Here is a 17,715-nt window from a genome sequence, read left to right as displayed (position 1 = left end):
AAGTGGGTGCCTAGATGGCAAATTAAAAGCATCCATGTCGCCGGAAACAAGCATGTCCCGGCCTGGCCCTCCTTTCCCCTCTGAGTGGGTGAGTTTGTTTTCTCAACAGGCCACAAACCCTATGGTTTCGTGTGTGGAACTATTTCACTAAGGACTTGAGAGGGGGTGGAGAAAATGTAGTGACTGACTGACACAGTTGTGTGTGTGCGTGTGTGTGTGTGTGTGTGTGTGTGTGTGTGTTTCCAGAAAAAACAAACACCTTTTGCGTGTTGACGGGAGAGAGAGGGGGACACCCGGAAGGAAGTGATGCAATCATCTTAATTGAGGTTGCTTATATATATACAGAGGTCGTTGAAGTTTCCTGCAGCACATCCACACATCGAGCTCTTACAGCCTGAACCATCAGCTTCCATACGTGGCTCGGAACACACACGGGCTTCTCCTGTTGGCTTCTGAAAGACGACGAACATCATCCCTTCACCGCTTTGAATCCAGCGCACAAAAGTAAAGGTAAGTGATCATATATTGTCCTAATTATAAAACAATTATGTTAACTTTTTTTAAACTTTTGCTCAAAGCTCATATTCGTTCATGCAGTCTCACACCATGTTAATGATTTATGGCTCGTTTGACCCCATATCTCCAAACTTTAATTTCCTATTCTGATCTTTGGTGGTTTGTCAGTTAACAAAGTTTTTCTTGACATGTTTCGCATTTCAGGTGCCAGAACAATGAGGGTTACCATACTAGCATTTTGCCTGATTGGAGCAGTTTTTGCCAACCCAGTAAGTATGAAAAAAAAACCTGTGAAAGCAAAACCCTTAAAACAGGTTGTTGAATATAAATTGAAAATAATAGTGACTTTCTTATTGTACAGCAATAGTGTTGCTCTGTGCTGACATAATCTACATTTGCTTGCATTTTCTTGAATTTAATTAATACAGTTAAGACCACAAAGACTCCAGAATAGAAATTGTAATGAAATGTCCTTCCCCTATGTGTTTCCTTTCTAACAGATTTCATACAATCATGTCCTTTTGGACTCAAGTGAACTTGATGCAAACACGGTGAGTGCCCTTTGAGAAATAATCTTATTGGTCTCTTGGTTGGTGCTGTGCAGTGCCAGAACCCCAGAGAGTTCAAACATAAATGGTTAGACTGCATTAAAGCTGTGTTTTCTCCGACACAGTCAAGCAGAAAAAACGAACAATAGGTGCGGTTATTCGAAGTTTCTCCAGGCCTCAAGACAGTTCCCAGTTCAGAGACCATTGTTTTCTGTATGTCTGCGCCATTTATGCAGCAATAGCTTATGGGTCTTAAATGAATGTGGTGATAATTGATGCTGCAGTTAAAGGGTATAATTACATATACTGCGGTGTGTGCTTACTTTGTTTTATTTTCCCAGACTGAAAGTTTGTCTGTTTCACAATCATCTGAAAACAGCACCTCGTCGCTTCAGGTACTGTGTACATTTTTTTCATTGATGAGTAAATGACTATTTTCTGATGCAGACTTTAATACATTTTTGTTTGATTGCTGGGCTTCACCTAAATGGATTTGCATTCCTCTTTGTGTTGCAGAGCTCTGAAGAAAACATCTCAAATCAAGTGAGTCATTCAGAATTTTCTATACTCTCCAGAAGTCCCAAAGAAAAATCGAACCATTCTGATCTAATTGTTCCGCTGTAAATGTGTCTGACATTGTCTATGTTTATTTCCAGAGCTCAGAGTCAGAATCATCAGAATCACCAGAATCGTCAGAATTATCAGAATCATCAGAATCATCAGAATTATCAGAATCATCAGAATCATCAGAATCATCAGAATCCACATCAGAGGACAAGGTGGGTTGTACCAGCACTCTATTATACTGTGTATGCTTTATTGTCTTATTGCTGGGTTCGTAATCTCAAATCGATCATATTCTAAGAACTGTGGGTGTAAACATGAAAATGAAGTTGAGTGTATTAAAATAGAAACTGAAAAAAGAAATGTGTTGTGTCTTGTGCCAAAAACAGACTTCGGAGGAGAGTGACAGTCAGTCAGATGAGGATCATGTGGTAAGATGAAAGGAAATTAATTATTGACACAAAGTGTAGTTTACTTGCCAATTGCTGTAGTAGAGCATATTTCTTGTCTCCATTTGGTTCACGTCATTCACTGTATTTCCACAGACTGACTTTATGGAAGAAACCAGAGACAACAGCATGAGCAGTGAGGAGAATGTGCGAAAGGTGAGGTGAACATTTTGCACATTAGTTTAAAACACGCCGCTTTAGCTGAGATTTAACCCTGCGCTCCATTCATCTTCTGCATCAGAGTTGGGTTCAGGCCTTTGCAAGTGTCGTCAAAGACCTGAGCACAGAGGACAACAGCAGCACAGAGGTCAGCGACGAGGTGACAGGGGCACTGCCCACTCTCACCCCCACCAGTGTGACTTTCAAACAGACGGCCAACGCCACCCAAGGTCAAACGAACCTGCAGGTGGCGAGGAACTCCACCGACAGCAGCAGCGAGAGCAGCAGCAGTGAAAGCCATGAGAGCAGCGAGGCCAGTGACAGCAGTGATGCCAGCGAGAGTGCAGAGGACAGCGACGCCAGTGACAGCACAGAGCTGGAACAGGTCAAAGCCAACGACTGTGTGAATGGAACTCAGAGCTGTGAGAGCGAAGAGTACTTCTTCCAGGATATAGGAGACGACGCTCATTACGCTGTGGACAATCTGCTGGTGCCAGACGACGACGAAAGGGAGTTGAGTCTAAGGAGATGATTACATGCACTTGTGCAGCTTTAGTGTTTCCCACTATGAACTGAAACACCATTAGATGACATCCCTGAAGACTTCAGGATCACGCCAGGCTCCTGCCCATCGCTTCTGAATGTTGATTCTTGATATCATATTGTTATACCTGCAGCTGATTGATTTGTGTGTGTGAGTTTTTATTATTGTGATGATTATGTAGCCCAGCATTTACTATGTTTTGATGATAATAAACAATTAATATAAACATGGTATTGGAGTCTGCCTGTTTTTTTTATATAATTAGACATGGCGTGTAGCAGAAAGTAACACATCTACTTATATATATACCTATACTAGAATCGTTCATTTTGGAAAATAAACTATTTGTATTTTCAATATTTGCATTTGTATGATTGTACTCCACGATGTTAAATCTTATATTACCTTATAGTTCAAATAAGCTGCATCTGCACCTCTAATGATAATCCAACAATGTAATATGCTATGTAAGACGACAAACATGAATTGGTCCACTTGACCTTTTTTCCATTTTGCCTTATTTTGAATTAAACCTCATGTGCAAAGAGAAATTGCTTTAGCTAAAAGCTAATGTGTGTGTTTTAACAGAGGGTCACCGACTAACTTTGCTTCTTCTTCTGTTTTGACTATATTAGCCAAAGTACGCTTTCAATGATCGAAGCTCAAATGTCTTCGGTCAATACCGACTATACCCGTTAGTGAACGTAGTGATTAAAAACATGTTGTATACGTTGTTATTTGGACACAGTGCACATGGCCGGTTAGCTCAGTTGGTTAGAGCGTGGTGCTAATAACGCCAAGGTCGCGGGTTCGATCCCCGTACGGGCCAAAGTTCCTTTTTCCTAACTGACATTTCTTTTGGTTAACCGTTTTGCACACCCTACATGAATAGACCAACATCACTTTCTTTCATATAGTTAACCAAATAAGCTATCTTTCACCACAGTAAGCTATCTCTTTGTATCCATAAGTAACACCTGTACACATCATTTTTATATATTTTTACATGTTCATTTTTTTTCTCTTTTCAACTGATGTCGGATTTGCATGGATACGCCAAATTAATTTCTTTACCTCAGTGTAATGACAATAAAAAAATATATATAATTGTAATTCTTATTCTAATTCACTGATGGTGATTTCTTGAGAGTATATGACCACTGTTTCATTGTTTTCCCGACTAACTTTGCCTTTATTTCAAATAAGAGCGCAAATCATCAGATTATCTGGATGAGAGTAAACAGGATAACAGCATGTTAGTATTAAGTAGTCAAGCTATGTTTGAAGAACAGTCCTGGATGTCAAAGCTCAAATTCCAGAGCTTGTTTAGCAGCACAGCCTGAAAAAAAAGTTTCAGCAGGTGGCGGCAAAGTCAACATTTTGTGCTGCTGTGTTTGGTGAAAGCTCATGAAAGCCATGAGGTGCAGTCTCCATCGTTTCCCTCTTGGTCATCGCAATCCTGTTTCAAGTTTACAAGTTTTGATTCTGTGGTTAGATCTTCTGTCGCCGTTGCCACTTGGAACTTCAGCTTTGAAAGACCTCAGCCCTGAAACTAATAGCACTAAGGTCCTCGCTTCGAACATACACGTGGCCTCAGATTCAAGCAAACTACTGTAGCAGCCACTTTCTTATTTTCTCTGATATGTCTGTAGCAAACATTCAAACATTGGTTACAAAACAAAATTTACTTCGGCAGAAAATTCACAAAAGTGATAATACTGACAGCTTCCTCTTTTTTCTTTTTAATCTGCAGACTGAAATTGCTGAAACTATGTATTTAGTTCTTTCAAAACATTTAATACAACATATTTTAACATGTTTGAAAAATTTAGAAAGAATAGAACTTGTCCAATGACTTTTTGTACTAATGAAATGCATCTTCACAGTGACCTTCTTCTTAAACTGTACTGACAGAAGACAACAACAAAAAAACTGTACCTGAATATTTCGTTATGGTCACATAATTCCAATATTGAACAAAACATTGTTTTACAAAACTAGAAACCATAATAAACAGGCAAAAAAAATGCCCTACGTGCCAAGAGTCCAACGCGAACTGTGAACATATGAGTCATTGTATTTTCTTATCTGGGAAAGTGAGACTTGAGGTGTTCCTTTAGGGCCGGTATAGTGGGAATATCTTTGCGACACACGTGACAGCGGAGCGGTAGTTTCAACAACTCGCTGGCGCCTTCTTTCACAGTAACCCTTCCATTGGCTTCAAGCATCTGAAAGAGATCTGCAGATAAAGAAAAGTTTAGCAAACTTGCAGTAAAGCATACTACCGAGGGAGCAACTGAACATAAAACACCCAAAACAGAGTGAAATTTCTCTCACCGTGAGACTCAATGAAATAGTCCGTTGTGAAAGAGTTCCAGTGCTTTTTGTTCTTTAAACAAGGAGAGTCAAAGTCCTGGCTGATCACATGGAGATGAACATGACTGCAAAAGAGAAGAAAAACACAAAAAAATGCTATTTTAACCTTTTGAATATGCAGCAATTAAACATCCGTTTGGCCATTCAAGCAGTTATTACTAACCTCATACTTGGGATGGCATGGTACCCTGTGCGGAAGCGTAGTGAGCTGGCGTCAGGGCACTGCTCAACCATCTGGTCAGCAACTTGCTGCATGTGTTTCACCAGGTCACAGTGCTCCTCGCGCAAGGCCTTCAGACTGGGAATGGACTGCCACGGGAGCACCAGCCAGTGGTAGCGAGCTTTGGGGTACTTATCTTTGATTACTACTACTTTATCATCCTTGTATACCTGGGGAAATAAAATGGAAAAAGTAACTTGGTGAGGAAAATTACGCCGTCAAAAAGTTGGCTATGATCCAGATACAGAGGCATCAGAACAACTGTACATCTTTCTTCTTCTTCTTTTTTATTTCTCCACAATAGCTACCTGCATCTTTGGGTCTTGCATAGACGTCTTCAGACCTTGGCTCCAGTGTCCAACACCTTCCTACAAAGGATTTGAGTAAACATGTTTATTTTGTATAACATACATTTACCAACTTTACAATAACAACAATTTCCTCTCTCTGTCTGTCTCTCTCTCACACACACACACATCTTTATTTTTTCTTACGCTGGTGTTTATGGCGTCTCCATGGCTGACTGGCACAGAGACCTTTTCTGTCTGTTTGGCTGCTTTTGTTTTCTGAGCCTCTCTCTGGTTCTCTCTGTCCTCTGAGGCCGACTCTCGAGGTCGTTTGCTGCCACCGTGGCTGCCGGTGGGATCCTCTTTGAACTGCACAGTGTATGGATAGAGCTGATTGACGACATGAAGCTGCTGTCCAGGCTTCATTTTGACCTCACTGCCTGTACCCACCACTACAGTGTCTATGGAGGTGGGGTTCACGCCCAGCTTTGGAGAAAAGATGAGAGATGAGACAAAGAGTTATAAACAACCTTTGGAAGAACTCCCAGTGATTACTGAAATAAAATGAATAAATAACATGAATAAAAAATAATAATAAAAAAACAAGCACACTAATAAGAATGTGTCCAAAATGTTTAGTGATGGGTGTTACCCAATTGTAGTAAGGGTTTAAGTAATTTAATCTGTTCAGAATTAAACTTAATTCATATTGTTTTCTAGAATTTTTGATGTCTTACCTGTTTAACTTTGACATAACCCTTGTTGCATTCTGCTTTCAATTCAACTGGTTGGGGAGAGACACAATTTGAAAAGGTTGAAATTTGTTTTTAATCCTTTTACATGTTTTAGCCTATAGAAAAAAAAATACTTTTGAAATTAAACGTGTAGAAAAATATGGGAACATATGTTAAAGAAACAGAAAATTCGACACAAAGAAAACAAATAAAACTGTAAAATTGTTCATCTTTTAAGCTATGTACTTTATGAAAAGTAGACATCACTTTATGGTTGAATCGAGACGTCACAACAAATATTAAACAAAATAAATCTAGTCACTTTCACGTCAATCTTTTGGTGACAGAATGAAAAAAAGGGAGAAAATAGAGATGGTGACTGTTTTATCTGCAAGTATCATCAAAAATAAATGTTGATTAATGTTCAGTCCGTTGACAAAACAAGGAATTGAGTAATCGCAGCAGCTCTACTCGTTTTAAATATTGTAAAGACTGTTTGCTAGTTAGGGTCTGTCGCAGAGCATCCTATTTCCAAAGGTCGTAATATTTCTTTCAAGTAGACTTTTAAAGTAGTGGAGTAGAAAGTACACACACAACTTCCTCTGGATTGTAGTGGAGTATAAAGTACACACACAACTTCCTCTGGATTGTAGTGGAGTAGAAAGTACACACACAACTTCCTCTGGATTGTAGTGGAGTAGAAAGTACACACACAACTTCCTCTGGGTTGTAGTGGAGTAGAAAGTACACACACAACTTCCTCTGGGTTGTAGTGGAGTAGACGTAGCCTGAAATTGAATCACCTCATCTTTGTACAGTACTTGTAAATGTGATTAGTTGCGTTGTAGCTACGGCCATCCATCAGGCTCAAACTAAGTCTCATAATGTCAAATTGGTTGAAATTAATTGTTGTGCTTATTGTTGTTTTTAGCTTCTCGTGCTTCGCTAACTGCTAACACGTCCGCTGTGAATCGGTATATTACCTTGCTGCCGGGAGCATTTTTTGTCTTTGATAGTCGTTTCCGGGCCTCGACCCAGAACAACAGTCTGCAGGTGGGGCAGCTGAATGGGCTTATGACTTCCATCTTCGCTAATAAGCCAGCAGTTTGGCATTTTAACATCGTATTTAAATTCTTCCCTCTTCTTCGCCGCTACGGGTGCCCGGTGGCTCACGCTTGTTGTGCGGCGGCGACTCCCTCGTCGCAGGAAATTGACGTCACATCGAAAAATCTGGAAGCGTCGCCGTGCGAGCTGCTGTGAACTTGTGAGGCTTTTTCAACATTGTCCTCGTACAAGGTAGAACCATACTAATTCGTCGATACCCACTTTGCCCCTTTCCGGTGTCGAGTTTGAATATTTGTTTTTCGTTTAACGTCAGAGGAACAGCCTTAGCCGGTGTGTTAGCGTTAGCCGGGCTACCACTGCTAAAGCTCGAGGGGCCCGACAGATGTGAGCCCTTTTATTGTTTTTAGCATTAGCGAAGTAACAGGTAGCTGTTCGTGTATCAGCGTGTGTCTATGCTCTACTTGAACTGAGTCAAACCTGTGGCTGTTCAAAGTTATCACCAGTGACTGAACCGAGCATCTGAATGTGTGTTCCTCTCCGGTGTCGTGACATTCAATACTTACACTTCGTGTGTTCAAAATGTTGCCCTCATCGTCGACCCCTGCAGCAAACGGATATTTAAAATGAGCCTTTTTAAAAAAAAAAATAAAAAAAAGTGAATTATCTTGATGCTTTTGATTTCAAGTGATTTGTCCACCTATCGAAAGTCAGTGCTTCGAGCACCACTTACTTCATAAAGCAGCAAAGAAACTTTTCGTTCCCAATAGTTTTGAATTCATAATCCACCCTTCTTAAGGTGCAGAGATAGTTTTGGTCTAACTCACACGTAGTTTAATATCCAACCCAAAGATGTTCAGTGATGTGTAAGTCGTGGGACATGAGGGCCTGCTCCAAAAGCCTCAGCTTGTGTTTCAGTTTCAATTTCTTCAACAACTTCCGGGCCAGTGGCGTTCATTGAGTTTGCTGAGATACTTGTTGGAAGCCATACATCTCTATATCTCTGCAGTGTTTCTCAGGCCACTTGCTGCCACAACCCCTCAGCAGAATATCCTCAGATATTGACTTTGTTCGCACATGCCAGAATTAGTTTTTGTTATTCTTTAAAAAAAAAAAAAAAAAAAGGAACTGTGTATTAACATCTGATGAAAATCATATTTTAATGTCTGTTTGCTGTAGGGCTGTATTTTCAAATCAACAAAATATGTGATTTGAGCATGTGCCAAATGTCATAGTTCAGAGACAAAATATTTGTGGTGAAGGTCATTGTGGTAGGATTTCTGTGGTGAGGTAAATACTAAAGAGGGACTTGACCTATGGATGTACTGATAATATTTTTACTTTCTTTAACTTTTTAAAGGTTAATCTGTGGAAGGCAAACATGGTCAAGGAAACAGGCTTCTATGACACACTGGGTGTGAAACCTAACGCTACTCCCGATGAACTGAAGAGGGCGTATCGCAAGCTGGCCTTGAAATATCACCCAGACAAAAACCCTACAGAAGGAGAGAAGGTGAGCACCTCGTGTCATATTACACATATGCAATCCAACATTAACATATGTAGCTGCATTAAATGTTTTATGTGTAGAAATCACCATAACAGCTTGTTCAAAATCTAGCTGGATGGTACATGTTAATATATGAAATAATGTAGTTTAGGACATCATGTTAAACAGGGTACACGTAGTTCTTGTAAAATCTCTTTTTGTTTGTCCACTCATTACTGTGGGCAGGTAAAAGTAATATTTAAAGAACGCTGTCATTATCAGTTCTCAGACCTAATGTTGTATACCCTTTTAATAAGCTATGTATTGTATTTGCTCTTAATTCATTTTTTCACTTTACTAGTTCAAGCAGATCTCACAGGCATATGAGGTGTTGTCAGATGCCAAAAAGAGAGAAGTGTATGACCGTGGAGGTGAAAAGGCTATAAAGGAAGGAGGAACCGGTGGTGGTGGTTGCAGCGGCGGTGGCGGCTTTGCATCGCCGATGGACATCTTTGACTTGTTTTTTGGTGGTGGCAGTCGAATGCACAGAGAGCGAAAAGGTACCAGAAACAATCACTGAACTAAAATGATGTGTGAAGTTTTGCAAAGTGTCTGAACGTTTTGAGGTCCCAGTAAGTTATATAAAGAAAAATCTAATCTCAGCTGATATGTCTTGAGCCAGAGCCAGTTCTGTGAGGACAAAGATGCAGCATTAAACACTTCATCGATTAGTCAGCCAGTTATTTTCTTGATCTGGAAAAGCAAAAGATTTCCTTAATGTTTGTCATTTATTCTCCGAAAAGGACTCAATCAGAAGAATTGGCAATACATTTTCTTGAACTATTTATTAATTCACTTCTTGCTACAGTTGTACTTTGCAACCTGCCACGCTGACTAAGGCATACAGCTTTCATTTCCGTCATGCTCTAATGGATCTTTCCCACATTCTTTCTTCAATTTTTCTCTGTGGACAATCACATAAATGCCAAAACACAGGGTTGTTTGAGAGAATAGAATATTTTCAGATGCAACATTATCATACAACTTTCCTGTGATTTGTCTCATAATATATTGATTTCTTCCAAACCAGGGAAGAATATTGTTCATCAGATTAACGTGACGCTGGAAGATCTCTATAACGGGGCTACAAGAAAACTCAATGTGCAGAAGAATGCCATCTGTGAGAGATGTGAAGGTACGTCTTTGGCTTCGCGGGTTACTTATACGCTCTCGTTAGGGTCCATCACGATAGTTGTTTGGTGATTCAAGTAGGTTGATTCTTTAGCACACGCAGACCCAAGCAAGCTCTTTATCCAATAACAAAACATATCAGTGTTCTTGCCCTTTAGTGCCAGGTCACTACAGTTTATGGTTTGGATATAAGCCAAATCTAACACAAATATATTCGTTCTTTATTTTTTCTTCTTCTTTTTAGGTCGAGGGAGTCGGAAAGGAGCCGCGCAGGTGTGCATGACCTGCCATGGCACAGGCATGCAGGTCCGCATGCACCAGCTAATACCAGGTATGGTCCAGCAAGTTTCTACGGTGTGCCACAGCTGCCAGGGCCAAGGGCAGAGAGTCAGCCACAAGGATCGCTGCAAAGCTTGTGCAGGCCGAAAGATCCTGCGACAGAAGAAGATCCTGGAGGTCCACATTGACAAAGGTGGGAGTGTAAGGAAATTAACAAAAGTTTATATATCTGTGCATAGCATGCGACTGTACTGTAAATCTTCCAGGCTCTAACATTGTCATTTCACTGCAATAGGAATGAGAGATGGTCAGAAGATTGTTTTCCACGGAGAGGGTGATCAGGAGCCGGGACTCGAGCCAGGTGATATCATCATTGTCCTGGACCTGCGAGAACATCCACGTTTCACCAGGTAAAATATATTCTGTTCTTGTATGTTCCTCATGCGATCTGCGGCAGCATATTCAGTGAACGTAGGTTTGTACGACTGTACATGAATGTAAAGTATGTATGTAAGATTACTCAAGGCAACATTTGACTTTGCAGCTTGCTTAAATGTGATCATTTAACATGATCCTGACATACAAAGCACCATACCTTTAAAATTGCGAGCCAGTAAAATTGCCTCTGCTCCCCCCCCCCCCCCCCCCCCCCCCCCCCCCCCCCCCAACTCGTTCTTGCTGTCGACATCAGGAGAGGAGAAGACCTGACCATGTCCATGGAGTTACAGCTCGTTGAAGCCTTGTGTGGTTTTAAGAAACCAGTTCTGACAATGGATAACAGGACTCTTCTGATCACGTCACATCCAGGTAAACCACATTGTCAACTTCACAGTGACCCTTGTCTGATGTCAAGTTGTTGACTTAACAAATTATTATATACAGATATCTCGCATTGTCTTTGTTCATGTATGTATTTATTGATTGATTATTATTATAACTATATTTAGTTCACAGTCGGTGAAAACCACCAATTAAAAAAAGTTTGTCACGACTGAGGTTACCCATGTTTTTATTCCTTTACCACAGGAGAGTTGATCAAGCCTGGAGATACGAAATGTGTCTTGAGTGAAGGGATGCCCATGTATCGCAGACCGTTTGAGAAGGGACGCCTTATTATTCACTTCTCAGTAAGTTTGTTTTTTCATCATCCACATTATCTATTGTATCTTTATAGTGCAGATGCCTTTTCTTTCTTTAAAAGTTTAAACATTACATCAGCCTCTCACACACAATAAGAAGTTCTTAATGTCAAACTGACGAGCCACCATTTCCATCAGGTGGTGTTCCCGCAAGCCAACTTCCTCCCCGAGCACAAGCTGAAGGCGCTGGAGCGCTACTTCCCCGAAAAAATGGACGCGGAGCAGCAGGACCGTATGGACGATGACCTCTACATCTACGCTGACCTGGAGGACTGTGACTTAGAGAACAGGAAACGGAACCATCAGTACTACTACATGGATGAAGACGACTACGCCAGCACCGGAGGCGTTCAGTGCCAGACGTCTTAAATAGCAACCGGCTTGTTATCATTCCAGCAGCCCCAAACCCTCATCTCTCAAGCAAAGCACTTTTTTTTTTGTTTTGTGCACTTTTTATTTTTTTTATTACCTTTCTTAAAAATCCTCGGTATGACATTTTCTTCAAGGTGATCATTACAAACGCCCTTCTGATTTATTGTAATGCATTGATTGATTGATTGAGTGGAATATCTTAAAAGTTTCAAGACTGAACTTGAATCCAGGTGAGTGGGATTCATCTCTGGGACCTTATTTAATTTAATTTAAACAAAAAAAATTCTGTTTCCCAATCACACTGTGAACTAGGGCTGGTGTTTTAGAGGTTTGAGAGGAAAGAAGGCCTGCTTTTGATGCAGTTACACTAAAACTGTCAGCCAATATTAATCTGAAAATAATCTTTTTTACAGTGTTACTAAATCTGTTGTTGTTGTGAACTCCTCGTTCAATTATTTGTGTGACGACCCGATCTCCAGAAAGCGGCGGTGAAGTGGCACATGCATTGATACTCCACAACAATATTTGTGCTGTTTAACCCTTTAAAGGGCTATTTTCTAAAACAATCTTCACAATGTGACAGGATGATGTAAAGTTAATAATAATGACAGAGGCAGAAAATGTATTTGGGTTGAAGCCACTTAATTGTAGATTATTCAAACTAATATTTAAGTTTAGTTTTATTGTTTTTTACTTTTGAGCTGCATTTAGTTTGTCTGTAGTGATGCTGATTTTAGGAACACTGGAACAAGTGGAACATCTCTCACACACACACACACAGTCACTTTATTTTGAAGAAAAAATGAACCCATCACGAGACACGTTATCTGGATTAACTTTACTCAGACTCAGAATAGGTATTTTAAAATAATTTTTTGTTCTAGATTTCATCTGGGGGGGTTGGTGGTTGTTGTTTTTTTCAGAAAGTTATTCAGATTACTCTCAGTTATTGTACGCCCTTGATACCTGATGGCAAATGTTTTCCTCTCTTTCAAAATTGTCAAGTGCCAAGTTGCACCCAGGCTTGATTTAAAAAAGGAATGATAGATGTTTTTAAAAGTTGAACATTCTTGAGGGTCTTAATTTTGTATTTCAGACATGAGAGTTTTAAAACCGTTAGACGCTATAGTGTTCAATTACTGTATTAATCTTGTCTGGAATTTGATTGACAAATATTAATAGCAAGTTATGCTTATAGATGCTGGTGTTTGCCGGCAAGCTATCAAGTGTGTCTTTTTTTTATATTTCTAATCTTAATAGTAAAATGCCATACTGGACTTAAAATCAGCACAGCTGATACCTCATTGAAGTGTCTGCCTGTTCAAACGCCTTATCATAACTTAACTTGAAGCTACATGATGATGCAAATTGTTCATTGGTTTGATGTGTAGTTTTTTTTTTTCACTGATTAATTTTTCCTTGGATGATGTAAAACAACTATGCTCACAGAAGAGGGGGTTCCTTAAAACGGTTTGAATAATGCAAATTTTATGAGTTGTCAGACTTAGTGGGGCAATTCTACTCTTAAGTGTTGTCAGGGTCTTAATCTGACTCTATGCATGTTAGGACCAATGATCCACTTGTTTGCGTTCATGTTTTCTAATTAAATGCAGTTCTGTGGTCTTTCTAAATTGTGCTGGTAATATGAGTTAATAAGATTTTTTCATTTGATTTGCTGAATATTTTTTTGTTAGTTTTTGGTAAGCTGTTTTATTTCATAGTACAAGATTATTGCTTTTATTACAGGTTTTGGGAATAATGTTACTCTTCTTAAACACGGGAATAGTAGCATTATTATAAATGTTTGGTTTTCTGCCACGGCTTAAGAACAGGACATTAGACAACTGATCTAAGACCTTAAATTATAAGTTGATTGATCAATTAGTTAGAAATTTTTTTGTCTTCAGTAACAATAAACTCATTATCTTCGTATTGGGGCGTTGGTTGAACACAATATGCAATTAAAAGTGGTCATTTATGGGAAATAGTTTAATATGTAGATTAATCATTGGTGAAAATAACAGAAGTAGCTATAGACTAAACTGTCAAAGAATAACTCAAGAACATGGAAATAAGAAAAAGTAGTAAATGTTGAACAAATTGGGGTTTTTAACCCACTGTTAGAACATTTATTTTTAATATAGAGACAAGCCTATATTTCATTGTCTTACTGGATTTTATAATTTTTTCATTAGGCTTTCTTGAAGTAGAGAAACTGAAAAAATAATACTTTGTCATGAATGGAACAAATGGCCCAGCTACATGTTATGTTTAATAATGACAAACAAAGTTTTTTTAAATTATGTATTTTATTGATAATCATTTTTTTTTTACTTTGCTGGCAGTGTGATAAACTCAACAAAGAATATAGAAAATAGAGTGCGTAAACGATGAAACGCTATTTTTACAACGATGGCAGAGTGACAGTGACTGGTCCAGGCGGTAGCTCTGTTTCGTGCAGGCGTCCCACTAATGCACAGGAACAGTGATTACAGTCGACGCAGCAAAGTGACAGTGACGTGACCCCGTCGGGTACAACACATTTATTATATACACACAGGATACGGAATGTGCCACTGGAGGTCCGTTGAGGTTTACCATTAGTCGGCATGCATATTTTTTGGACAGTCACATTTAGACGGAGCAACTGAGGTAGCATGCAAACAAATGATTACACCTGAATCATAATCATTGAATAACAAAAGTATAACTATAAACCAGACGCTGACAAATAATTTACCTGAAATTGTTTGTTTATGCCCAAACACGAGGCGATTTTCATATTATACATATTTTCACGACAGTTCACCATCATGCATTTTCATGTCTAATACAGACAGAAGAGATGAAAATGGGGATTTTCAAACTGCACTGGTGAAGCTGGAATCCATGAGGAAGACTGTGTACAGTGTTGAGGACCTAGACAGCAACGCAAAGATTAATAAAAAGGTGTTTAAGATAATTAATTTATAGATAAATTAAATTATTATTAATATTGAAACAATTCAATGTCCAAGGTTAATTATTGACCATGGAAACAGCATATAACAAACTCAAAGTAAGTTTTGTTCTGGACTTTTGGTCACATCACAGCCATCTGCAGACGGAGCTGGTCCAGTTTACTTGGAAATTATTGTTAGAATTGACCAGAAGTTCTTGATGTGCTCGGAAAAACTGGACATCTTAACTACAGTTCCATGACAACTAGGATTCCACCGAGGAAGATCACGTGATATGATCAAAAGCTCCAGAACTAAATGGACCATGGGGGTAAGATTGTTTTCTCAATCCATGAAGCGGTTTATGATTTACGAATGGATTATAATATCCATTTGTAAGGTGTTTAATTCAATCATAGTTTAACAAAAATTGAACGGATTGCTGTGGGACTTTGTGTATGGCTCTCTAGGTCCTCCGTTATAGGACGCGGGCGGCGCTTTAAGGTTTCCATAGCCTCAGGAGGCCGTCCTCGCTGTATGTGGCAATCAGATTCTCGTGCGGATGGTGAGTTATGCCAATGACGTCTTTCTCGTGAACCTGTGGGTGCAGACAGAGGAACACAGATCACCACATGTTCTCTGGTTCCCCTTTAGTCTTACTGCTTTACTGGTTAGTCCCACGTAGGACTGCCACACGGACACAGTGACACAGCCGAGGTTTAAATCCATTTTTTTTTAAATGTGATTGAGGACGGACTTTGATAATAAATAACAGCGGCAGAACTTACGGTCAGCGTTTTCTCCAAACTCCCCGTCGTATAGTTGAAGCAGTACAGGACTAAGTCCTCTCCCACACAGTAGATCCACTCCCCGCGGGGTGACAAGGTGCAACACACAAAGTCCGTTGCTTCCTTCTGATCTGAGCTGAAGGCCTTCACAGTCTGAGGAGAAGGAGAAGGACGCGTTTCGTCAAAGATGTTTGGGTGTCGTGTGGTAATCTAGCAAAACTGAAATACTAGTCATACCAATAGAATAAAGGAGAGGACTGTGAGATACATAATGCTGATACAAAAATATGCTACTTTTACTTTCTTTCCAAAATTTAGATGAGAAGGTTGATTCTGCTCTCCATACTCGGTGCTCAAATCGAAGCTGGAGACACAACCTGTCACAAAGATTTTGTTTTACACTTCTGTCTTTGTATAGATTCAACCAACGGACTAAAGATATAGCATTATTATTAGTGAGTTTTAGACGCTTGTCGACGGGTTAGCTTGTGAATTTTGAGCATAACAGATATTGATCTAACTCTCAGCAAGAAAGACATTTCAAACTCAAATTCGTCAAGTCATCAAGTTGTTGCTGAAATTTTTTTGGTAAATGACTTTTTTTGTTTTGACAGTTTTTCCTGCAAAGACACCAAACATTTTTGTTTCCAGCTTCTCAAAATGGAAGACTTGGTGCTTTTCTGTGTGTCATATAACTTACATCTATTGGTTTTGGACTGTTAGTCCAATAAAACAAACTCTTTGAATGCGTCAAAAATCTGTGAAAAATGATCAATATGACAGTTGATAGGCAAATTATTCAAATATAAAAAAAAAACACTAGCTGCGGCCCAACTCCTTCAACGATGAATATGGGATTAATCCAAGTATTGTAAATTCAGTTTTCTCTTGTTAGACCTGTTAGTTATGAATGATGATCTTCACAGAGCACCCACCTGTCCGTGCACGCTCATGATGACCACTTTGCTGGAGTGGTTACAAACCACAAAGTGCTCCGGGTTTTGGGGAAGAGGAATCACACTGTTGACGGGGACCTCCGGCGTCCGGGACAACGACTTGAACGTGTGGATGCATTCGCAGGTCTTTGTGTTCCAGATCTAGAAAAAATACACAATCAAATGTCAGTAGCTCATCACAGCACATTCGTAACACTGATGCAGCACAGACCTTGAATCACAGACATATCGCGACGGCTCATTGTACCTTGACGGTGCCATCAGACGAGCCGCTGATGATGTGAAATCCATCACGGGAGAAAGAAGCGTCATTGACAAACGACGAGTGGCCGTTGAACTCCTTTAGTGTCTTGCCCGACCTCAGTTCATGGATTCTGAAAATGACATAAGTGGATAAGTGACTGCTTTAAAAGCTGTAAAAAAAGAAAAGAAGCAGCAGCTCTGAGTCCCTAAGACGCCCACTTCTATTCAAAAAGGGGATTTTTCTCAACCGCGACAAAATGTCCTAATGCTCCACTGATTCGATTCCGTCTCTGGGAGGAGGGTTGCGCGTATGTAAACAATTCTGGCTCCCAGCTCGTGGATCTGCAAGCAGGAAGGAGGAAACGCAGCGTTGCAGCTCTGTGCCTGAGCACATGGCATCTCAGCTACACCCACACAGCACATGTGCTTCCGACAACAGCGGAGAGGCTCAGCCCACAACCCCTCGGGGGGCAAAAATAGATATTCAACCCCTTGGCTATGTGAGAGAGAGAGAGAGAAGAGAGAGACAGACATCTTTGCCCTATGTTGGAACTGCGTGTTCACATCCCGGCGCACTGCGCATGGTAGCAACATGTGATATCAGGCCTCGATTGCGGTCGCGTGACATGTCCAAGGCATTATGGAGTGTTTCAAATGTTGAAAAAGAGAAACATTTCAGTCCAATTCTAACTAACGTATGTGTAACTGGAAAATGAAGAAATACAAAAATCAGAAATAAATAAACAAATAGCATAATTATAAATCAAATTGATTTGATAATAGTTTAACACCTGTAAGAGTCCCTACCAGTATTTTTTTTTTCCATGAACAACATAAAGAACTTTTCACTTAACAAGCTT

The 17,715-nt window shown here is 39.8% G+C and overlaps 4 protein-coding genes and 1 non-coding gene across 6 annotated transcripts in view; 3 read left to right on the top strand and 2 right to left on the bottom strand.

Annotated features, from left to right (window-relative positions):
* Positions 1–281: 281 nt before the first annotated feature.
* On the top strand, positions 282–3,010 carry scpp1 (secretory calcium-binding phosphoprotein 1). Its single transcript, XM_047333983.1, has 9 exons — positions 282–510; positions 721–785; positions 1,017–1,067; positions 1,406–1,459; positions 1,581–1,611; positions 1,788–1,843; positions 2,018–2,059; positions 2,174–2,233; positions 2,319–3,010. Exons 2-9 carry the CDS (start codon positions 732–734, stop codon positions 2,766–2,768), a joined length of 798 nt encoding a protein of 265 aa, XP_047189939.1. The 5' UTR covers positions 282–510; positions 721–731; the 3' UTR covers positions 2,769–3,010.
* Positions 3,011–3,535: 525 nt separating this feature from the next.
* trnai-aau lies at positions 3,536–3,609 on the top strand. Its single transcript has one exon. It is a non-coding gene; the product is annotated as a tRNA-Ile (tRNA).
* A 334-nt stretch (positions 3,610–3,943) lies between these two features.
* On the bottom strand, positions 3,944–7,624 carry aptx (aprataxin). Of its 2 annotated transcripts, XM_035637425.2 has the most exons (7): positions 7,381–7,624; positions 6,401–6,447; positions 5,871–6,149; positions 5,685–5,744; positions 5,320–5,546; positions 5,118–5,221; positions 3,944–5,019 (listed from the first exon to the last, which is right to left on the bottom strand). In XM_035637425.2, exons 1-7 carry the CDS (start codon positions 7,508–7,510, stop codon positions 4,865–4,867), a joined length of 1,002 nt encoding a protein of 333 aa, XP_035493318.2. In that variant the 5' UTR covers positions 7,511–7,624; the 3' UTR covers positions 3,944–4,864. The 2 variants fall into 2 exon arrangements, with proteins under 2 accessions (XP_035493318.2, XP_035493319.2); XM_035637426.2 differs by lacking the exon at positions 6,401–6,447 and having other exon boundaries at positions 7,381–7,513.
* Positions 7,559–13,861, top strand: dnaja1 (DnaJ heat shock protein family (Hsp40) member A1). Its single transcript, XM_035637424.2, has 9 exons — positions 7,559–7,693; positions 8,820–8,972; positions 9,310–9,508; positions 10,039–10,143; positions 10,384–10,611; positions 10,714–10,828; positions 11,110–11,225; positions 11,445–11,545; positions 11,696–13,861. The coding sequence occupies exons 2-9, from the start codon at positions 8,841–8,843 to the stop codon at positions 11,924–11,926; spliced, it is 1,227 nt and encodes a 408-aa protein (XP_035493317.1). The 5' UTR covers positions 7,559–7,693; positions 8,820–8,840; the 3' UTR covers positions 11,927–13,861.
* Positions 13,862–14,225: 364 nt separating this feature from the next.
* LOC118313132 (WD40 repeat-containing protein SMU1-like) overlaps positions 14,226–17,715 on the bottom strand; it is an 8,736-nt gene continuing 5,246 nt past the window's right edge. The window contains exons 9-12 of the mRNA XM_035638419.2: positions 16,860–16,986; positions 16,592–16,753; positions 15,657–15,809; positions 14,226–15,466 (exon numbers count right to left, since the gene is read on the bottom strand). Of these exons, the coding sequence (XP_035494312.1) occupies positions 15,368–15,466; positions 15,657–15,809; positions 16,592–16,753; positions 16,860–16,986 (541 nt within the window). The 3' untranslated portion in view covers positions 14,226–15,367. The remainder of the gene's footprint in view (positions 15,467–15,656; positions 15,810–16,591; positions 16,754–16,859; positions 16,987–17,715) is intronic.

This window comes from Scophthalmus maximus, chromosome 8, assembly GCF_022379125.1.
Source record: "Scophthalmus maximus strain ysfricsl-2021 chromosome 8, ASM2237912v1, whole genome shotgun sequence".
Lineage (NCBI taxonomy): Eukaryota > Metazoa > Chordata > Actinopteri > Pleuronectiformes > Scophthalmidae > Scophthalmus > Scophthalmus maximus.
This window is presented reverse-complemented; position numbering and strand designations above follow the sequence as displayed.